General features: G+C 29.4%; 1 protein-coding gene across 1 annotated transcript; it reads left to right on the forward strand.

Moving 5' to 3' along the window:
• The first annotated feature begins 4,380 nt into the window (after positions 1-4,380).
• Positions 4,381-4,851, forward strand: LOC119600984. Its single transcript, XM_037951592.1, has 2 exons — positions 4,381-4,629; positions 4,694-4,851. Exons 1-2 carry the CDS (start codon positions 4,419-4,421, stop codon positions 4,765-4,767), a joined length of 285 nt encoding a protein of 94 aa, XP_037807520.1. The 5' UTR covers positions 4,381-4,418; the 3' UTR covers positions 4,768-4,851.
• Positions 4,852-9,492: the final 4,641 nt, after the last annotated feature.

Genomic DNA, 9,492 nt, shown 5'->3' on the forward strand with positions numbered 1-9,492 from the left:
ATTTTGAACATAATTGATCACTGCCCTGAAAAAATAATGTATGACAAAATTCATCGAAATGTCTTTGGTGGTTTCTGAGAAAACTTCAAAAGAATTATGAAAAAAACGTAAATTTTTTCGAGGTAGTCTGAAACTTTTACTCATAACTTTTTACGATGTGAACCGATTTTGCTCATTTTCAATACCAAACTGCTTAGGATAATAATAAATATTTTGGGTGAATTTGATTTATTTCCTTTGCTTAGTTTTAACGTGAGCGTGTTTTACACAGACAGACAGACAGACGGACATAGCTAAATCGACTCAGAATTTGATAAGGACCCAGAATATACATATATACTTTGTTGGGTCTTAGATGAATATTTCTTGGTGTTACACACGGAACGACAAACTTATATATACCCTCTATCACCACTGATGGTGGTGGAGGGTATAAAAAGCCCACTTAACGATTTTGAAGATTCTAACTACAATAGTTTTCCAGATTTACAATATGTTACATATGAGGGATATCAAACAAATTATTGCAAGTTCACCTGTTTTTATCTATCGCCAATTTCTATCTATCTATAAAAATTTTGAATAATATAAGAGTATCCAAGATGCACGAAATTTTGTATTTAATTCATATATGTTGTGCCAACCCACCCATTGAAAGTCCGCCCGTTATGCTCTAAATGTTCACACGAATTTCAAAGTTCTCCATGTAAAATTTGAAGATTCTAGCTGTAATAGTTTCTCAGATATACGAATTTTTCTATTTGATTCATGTGGGGGCTTCATGACCCCCCAGATGAAAGTACGCTTTTTTTCCTCCAAAATGTTCAGATAAATATTTAAGTTCTTCGTGCAAAATTTGAAGAATTTAGTTCCATTAGTTTCCCAGATAAACGAATTTTTGTATTTACTTAATATGGGAGGTGCCGCTCCCTCATGGGTAGTCCGCCAATTTATTACCCAAAATGTTTAAATCGATATAAAAGTTATTCGTGCAAAATTTGAATATTCTAACTGTAATAGTTTCCAAGATAAACGAATTTTTGTATTTAATTTATATGGGAGGTGCCACGCCCCCTAATGATATTCCACCTACTTTTTGTCCTAAATAATCATATTGACACTAAAGTTGCTCCGACAAAATTTCAGGACTCTAACTGTTATATGATCTCAAATGTACGGATTAATTATTTTCTTAATATGGGCGTGGTTCCTCGCCCACTTGGAATTTCAAAATAAAAAGTAGCATATTACCTGTTCCAGACATACAGGAATACGCTGTGAAAATTTGAAGAAAATCGGTTATTGATTTGACAACTATCCGTACATACTTTGATAACGGATGTTATTGAAAAATTATAATTATGTTTAATATACTCGTATCTCGCCAAAAAGTCTTGAAAACCTTGATAAATTTTATAATGATCGGGCCTTTTTTTTACCCTAGCCCCCGTACACATCAACTAAAATTTAGTAATTATTTATTATAAAAACGACAAATTTTAAAATTATCCTGATGTATTCATAATTGATTTTTAAAATGCATTCAAATATGTATTCACAATATTTTGCATTAAAAATTTTTACCGAAATACGTGTTCCCGCATAATCTTATACAAATTTGCCTTTATAATTGAAATATTTAAAATAGATTTGTTTTCAAAAATTCATATATAACTAACGTCGAAGTGGGCTCCATATTCAACGACTTCTGAAATTGTCTTTTTAAAGTGTACAATATTTCTTAATCAATAAAATGCATCTTTTTACTAGTTGCATTATTTTATTATTATTGGGTCTATTATTCTGTGCCATGGGCGATGATGAAAAATCCAATTGCGTTAAACCTTGTCCATTTGATTTCGAGCCAATTTGTGCAACCATTAAAGGTCCAGAAGGCAAATCGTTAGATTGTTCCTTTCCAAATGAGTGTTTTTTGGAAATTTTTACGTGTGTGTCTGACAAAAAAGGTGAGTGAAAGTATTTTTTTAATTTTTATCTGTAAATCATTTTTATTTCATTATTTATTTTATTTTTCAAGAAATTAGTAAAAAGCCGGAAATTTGTCCTTCTCCTCCACCTGAATGTGATGATTTTATCATGGGTATATTATCAAGTCTAGAATAAAGAAGTGCTTATATTAAATAATGCCAAAAAACATAATTGAATAAAGTTTTTGACGCAAAATGTATGCAATTGTGCGTTCCATAATTTATAATAGAATATCCCATAGTGCATTTAATTTGTTATATTATATATACATATTATAGATTTTTCAAATTTACTTAGTTCTAATATGGGGGACCACTATTATATTGTAAGATATAATGTTATATGAACACATTTGGAAGCATTAACCATTATTAAGGAACCATTTTCCTGTAGTACAATGATCTTTACGCTACATATGATCGTGCGCCTTTTGGAAGAAGGTGTTGTTTTTAGCGTGGCCTGAGTTCTACTGTAGTCATTGGTTGCTTATTGAGGTACTGACTGAATTTCAACAGTTGTCAGTCAAGATATTTGTAGTTTCCGTTGCCTGTTGTTTGTAACGTTCATGGATTTTTATATAATTATTAGTCCACACTAGGGTTGTCATTCGAATTATTCGAAAATAACGGACGGACTTTCAATGGGGACTTGGCAACTACCATATGAATTAAATACAAAATTTCGATTATCTGGGAAACAACTAGAACTACTTAGTTTCCTCAAATTTTGCACGAATAACTTTAATATTCACTCGAACATTTTAGAGAAAAAAGAGCGAACTATCATCTAAGGGGGTTTGGAGCCCCCTCATAAATTAAATCAAAAAATTTATATATCTGAGAAACTATTAGAGCCAGAATCTTAAAATTTTACATGAAAAAATTTTACATTCATATGAACATTTTGAGAATAATGGGAGGACTTTCAATGAGGGGCTTGGCACCTCTCATATGAATTAAATAGAAAATTTCCTAGAACTGGGAAAATGTTAGATAATTATAGATTACATTAAAATCTTAATTAACCTTCGGAAAATTGTTTCGATCTAGCAAATATTTTTTGTGTATCTCCCATTTGTAACATATTGTAGGTATATCTGGAAAACTATTGTAGTTAGAATCTTCAAAATCGTTAAGTGGGTTTTTTTATTTATATTGCTTTTAGGGTAGCAAAGCATGATAGGTAAAATATATTACCAAAATTCTATCGAATAAACTGTGGAGGTGAAATTTTGCAATATTTGGGAATTCCCAGATTATCATATTAAAAATTTACTGGATTTTTATAGTATAAAGTCCGATATTCTCAATAACAGTTACCTTTAATCCTTTAAACGCCCTAGAAACAATTAAATACCAATGTTTAAAAATTAATTACAACAGACACACAGACATTGCTTTCTCGACTCCGCTATCTATAAGGATCCAGAACGTATATACTTTATAGGGTTGCAAAATTATATTGTGGAAATTACAAACTGAATGATAAACTTATATATACCCTTCTCACGCAGGTGAAAAGTATACTAATAAAAATAAAACAAGAATTTGTGTATTAAGTATAAAAAATTAAGAATAAATTTAAATAGATATTTAAAATTTTTTGCATTTAAAAAAATTATAAATTTTAAGGAAATACGTGTCCAGTCATAATTTGCCTTTAAAATTAAAACATTTAAAATAGACGTGTGTTATATTCGGCTGTGTCGAATCTCATATACCCACCATCGTTTTACTCATATATATAAGCCAGTAATTAGCTTTAAAGTAATTTTCTGAAGGGGACCTTATATGGGGAGTAGGATCAATTATGGACCGATCCATATAGAATTTGGAAGAGAGATTTTAGCTTGTGTCGAATTTCATCGCTATACTCGTATTTTTAAGCCAGTAATGAGCTTTTTCTGAAGGGGACCTTATATGGGGGGATCGGGTAATTAATGGACCGATCCTCCAAAAAATTGGTAAAGAGCCCGCATAAAACTTATGTGTGTCGAATTTTATCGCAATATTTGTTATTATATTCCAGTAATGATCGTTATAGTAATTTTCGGAATGGGACCTTATATGGGGTTTAGGGTCAATTATGGACCGATCCTCATAAAATTTGGTAGAGAGATTTTTGGTCATATGAAACTTATGAAAACAATTATACCCGTTAAAGCTGTTTTTCGGGGGTACACTTGTATGGGGGCTATCCGAAAACGTGGACCGATATTGCCTATTTTCAATGCCAAACAAACGTGGGTCTATGACCAATATTACGATGTGTTACAAACGGAATGACAAAAACAATATACCCGCCATTTTTTTTTTTTTTTTTTATGGTGGGTATAAAAAATCATATATAACAAAGATCAAAATTGCCCCACATTCAATCACTTCTGAAATTGTCTTTTTGTCGTTGTAAACAATTTCCTAATCTTTTAAATGTATCTTCTTACTAGTTGCACAATTTTATTATTGGGTCTATTCTGCTGTGTCATGGGTGATAATGACAAAGACAAGTGCCTGAAACCTTGTCCTTTTGTTTTCAAGCCAGTTTGTGGAACCATTGAAGATCCACAAGGCAAGCCGTTAGATTGTACATTTCCAAATGATTGTTTTTTGGAAAACTTTAAGTGTCTCTATGGCAAAAAAGGTAAATAAATAGAATTATTTTTTTAATCATCTGAAAAACTTTTTTATTTATTTATTTTTTTAAGAAATTGCACAAAAATCGAAAATTTGTCAAACTTTTCCTCCTGAATGTATTGATATTGTCTTGGGTGTATTGTAAAATATAGAAGTTTGAAGTTCTTATATTAAATATGCAAAACAAAAGATTGAATAAAGTTTTTGATGTAAAATTTTTGTGATTGAACGTTCCATATTTTTTTAACAGGTTATCCCATAGTACATACATATATTAAATTTGTTATGATATGAGGGACCACTGTTGTATTGTAAGAGATAATGTTATATTAACACATTTGTAAGCATTAACCTTTATTTAGAAACCATTTTCCCGTAGGTCAATGATTACTGATGTTTACGCTATATATAATTATGCGCCAAGGTGGTGTTTCCAACATATTGAATACAGTGACCTTGATTCTACTGTAGTCATTGGTAGGTTATTGAGGTACTGATTGCACAGTTATTTCAACTTCAGTTGTATTTAGAGGGCGTCAAAGTTGGACATTTTGGTCGTACAGGGTATTTTTTTCAAATAGGTGTAACTTTTCACCTATTGGTCCTAGTAAAAATTGCACAAAGGAGTTCAGATACCTATTTCTTCTAATTTTCTAATTTTTAACAATTTTTTTTTTTTAATTGGCCCTTTTTTGCTCAATTAATAATAATACAATTTAGTCGGTTAATGGGTTACGAGTGGGATATCTATCAAAAAAAATATTTTTTAACAAAACAATAAGGATTTTTTCAATAATTGAACTCAATTTTTTCCTATTTTTTTAAAATGGTCGAGTTTATCTCTGATAGTTCCTCTTTTCCGAAGTGTTAGTGATAAACATTACATCTATTCACCAAGATTTAAGATTATTTCGACGTCATTATAAATATTTTTGTGACAGGAAACCATTGTTAGAGTGTTCTGAGGATGGCCAGTAAAAATTTTTATATAAAAAAATAACTACAACTCTAAATATTACCATTGTTCCTCCTAGTTCAACCTTTTTTTATCAGTTTCTTTCTTTATGATTAATTAAAAAATTTTACTTCCTAAATTTTCTTATTCATCAAAAAGATTATATATATTCTGGGTCCTTATAAATTCTAAGTCGATCTAGCCATGTCCGTCCGTCTGTCTGTCGAAAGAACGATAGAGTCCGAACGAGAAGAGAAGAGAAATTTTGAACAAATATTTTTTATTCATGCAATTTATTTGGTACTGAAAATAGGCTATATCGGTGAATATCAATGAAATTACACATAAACTAGATTTATATGAACCAAAATCGCTCTACCAAATGACTATAACGCTCATAACTTGCTTCAAAATGATAGAAAAGAAATTCGACACAAAAATATTTTTAGGGAAACTTAAATCTCTCTGCCAAATTTTATGGAGATCGGCCCATAATTGACCCTACCCCCCATATAAGGATCTTCTCAGAAAATTACTTTAAAGCCTACATCGGCAGAGAGTAAAAAATAAGTTCACTTACAGGTTTTTATCGTTTTTTATACATGTGCAAGCATACAAGCGTGTGAAATTAAGAGTGCAAAAAGGCTCTTAACAAAGCTCTTTGCCGATTAGGGCTTTAAAGCCTATAACTTGCTTCAAAATTCCAGTAAATGAACGAAAATCCTCTAAAACAAGTTTTAGAGGAACATATAGGGGAACAAAAATCTCTCTGCCAAATTTTATGAAGATCGGCCTATAATTGACCCTACCTTCCATATAAGATTCCTCTCAGAAAATTACTGGATTTTATAGTATAAATAACAGTAACGTTTAACCCTTTAAACCCTACATATAATTTAAAAAATAACGAAAATAAATCAAGTTAAAGTTCTATGTAAAACTTCTAAGTTCTATGAATCTTATATAACCTTCACTATGTTGGTATAAATAGAATAGCCAGTATAAAAAAATTATTACAAAAAATCAAAAACACACCAATTGTAAAACGAAAAAGTACCAGAAAGTCTCCTTATATAGATTTTCGATCAATCAGGTTGTTGCGTATGTGCATAGAAACCAAAGAGTGTACCATTCATAGAACAAAAAAGTTGAAAAAATCGTTTTCTCCAGATTTGTATTAACTTAAAAGTACCAAAAAGTCCTTTTTACATGTTCCCACTATAAATAGTTAATTTCATGTTTCTAGGGCCCCTACATACTTAATTTCATGTTTCTAGGTTTATTGTTATAGATAATTTAAGAAGGACCTTCTGAAGAACGAAAAAGTACCAAAAACTCTCCTTTTATAGGTTCTCACCTATAATCCGGGCCTTACATGCTAAATTTCATGTTTTTAGGTTCAATATTATAAAAAAATTCAGAAAGTACCTTTTGTATAACGAACAAGTATGAGTGTTATATTCGGCTATGCCGAATCTTATATACCCACCATCAAATCGTATGCTGTACTCGTATTTTTAATTCAGTCATAAGCGTAAAAGTAATTATCTGATGGGGACCTTATATGAAGGTGAGGAAAATTATGAATCGATACCCATAAAATTTTGTACATAGATTTTGTTTTGTTGGCTATGGTCAGCTATAGACCAATCCTCATAAAATTCCGAATGAAGAATTATAATAAAAAACTTTTTATAGCGAGTACTGTAACGATTCTCTGAAGAGTTGTTCTCATATTCGGGAAATATAGCTACCTTTAATAACGGCTGTGCTCGTCGGAGGGGTGGATTAATAAATTAAATCCCAAAGAAATCATTGAACCGAATACAGTAGATTTAAAATTAGGTAGCAAATTAAATAAAAAAAAAAAAAAAAAAACTAAAAGAGAACGATCAATATATATAAAACAGAAGGTGAATTAGACTTGAATAAGTGAGGGTTATAGCTTGGGATGGAATTCGCTACAACATTTCTTTACCCTCCCACCATGCTGACAGAGAATTAAGGTCTATAGTCAGCCCTTAAATAAAAACGAAATAAATATTGTCTTATTACCCCATACCAAATACTTCACTTTTCGTAATTAATAATAAACTAATTTAAGCCATTATTTTCAATTCACAACATAAATTCTATCATATTTATTAAAAGTAGAAATCAAAACAATATTAAATATTAATTAAATGTTAAATTTACCAGTGATAAATTTCAGAAGTATAGGTCACAATTAATATTAAAAAAAACAAAATTTATTAAAGATAAGATTTTATGATTCTGTTATTCTGATTTAAATAAAGAACACTTAAAAAAAAAAATATAAAGAGGAACAAAACATGTATGTAGTATGTAGGGTATTATTATTATGATGGCTCAAATGTAACATAATTTTAAATTAAATTTAGGTAATAAGTTTTATTTTGGAAAAGTTAAATATAAAATTAATATCAAATGTTAAATATTTAAATAATTATGTTACGTTTTACGTGTTATATATATATAGTGAAATAAATTGGTGAATTAATAATAAAGAAACATTTTAACTCACGTTATATAAGTCCATCGTTGTCAGCAGGCGCCCGATGACTGATGATTTGCTTAATTTTATGAGCTTTGATTCAATCAAGAGATAAATGTAGGGTTTTAAATTCTTGGGTGCGTATAAGGATTATATTACTTAAGTAATATAATCCATACGCGCTGTTGTATTGTCTTTTTTTTTCTTTTTTTTTTTTTTTTTTAAGTGTATAGTGTCATTTAAATGTAAATTTATGATTATAATTTCATATTTATAAGTCTTCTATATTAGTTTTCAGAAATTCAGATTATAAGGTGACCATACGAAGAAATTTAGTTAGTTAATTTAAACAATGAGAATAAAGAATATTTAAGAAATAATAATAAAGAAATTAAAATTAAGTAATTTACGTTAGTTTATAAATTTAATGTTAAAAAAAAAAATTAGAAATTTAATAACTTAATAAAAATTGTCATAATAAAAAAAATTTTTTTTTTTTTTTTTCTTTTTTACTGCGGATTTAATGAAAAGCAATCAGATGGAAATACCAAAATCGGAATTAGATATTAATTAGTTCATCAAAATGTACAATTTATCGTCTGATTCGTCTATTAGTTTGATTTATTTAGGAAGAATGACCACCAACGAATTGTGGACAATAAAATTCAATTCCCGTATGCACCATATAAGTAAACAAAACTATGTATCTGGTCACCCTGATTCGACCAGAAATGTGTAATGATGTAACACTCTTGTTGTTCCTAACAATTTCAAAATTTTAAGCTTCTCTATGATTCTGACGAGTAATATATCTTTTTCAGCGTATTATATGTTCGTTCTTGATATTCATTAATCGGTTTCTGGTTCGTATTCGCCAATAAATTATATGAAAACCGTCAATCACATTCAGAACAAACGTTAGATCGTCTGCAATGTCTAGTTTTACAAATTTCCGTTCAAAATGTTCCTTAATATTTCCTTTTCTCCTATATTATTCAAACAATATTCTGGTTTTATTTTTCTCTCTCTAATAATCAACCGTCTCAACCAAAATTTATTTTTTTAAAATGAAAATTTTTGAAAACGTCATGAAAATTATCTAAAGCAATGTCAAGGCTAACTTTGTAAATTTTGAAACAATTTTCGAATTGTAATAAATAAACAAAAATAATACACCTAAAGAAAATATTAATGAACTATTAAAATATTCTATCCAATTTTCAAATTAAAACACAATTCAAATAAAATTGTCGCTACCACAAAGTAGATTAAAATCAAAGCATGCTGAAGAATTTAATCTAAACAAAGGCGACAAAATGTTATGACAGAATCAGGTCCATATGTCTTTCATATGATAAACACCAATGTGACCGCCATCGATATCCTCGAGCTCATAGTTA

This window comes from Lucilia sericata, unplaced genomic scaffold (assembly GCF_015586225.1).
Source record: "Lucilia sericata isolate MDLA Ls3-8-SP2 unplaced genomic scaffold, ASM1558622v1 Contig000132F_arrow, whole genome shotgun sequence".
Lineage (NCBI taxonomy): Eukaryota > Metazoa > Arthropoda > Insecta > Diptera > Calliphoridae > Lucilia > Lucilia sericata.

Excerpts from the sequence above, each read along its gene's own strand:
- LOC119600984 (XM_037951592.1), top strand. The coding sequence starts at position 4,419 with ATGTATCTTCTTACTAGTTGCACAATTTTATTATTGGGTCTATTCTGC. Across the intron at positions 4,630-4,693 it reads GTGTCTCTATGGCAAAAAAG|AAATTGCACAAAAATCGAAA; the intron begins GTAAATAAATAG and ends TATTTTTTTAAG.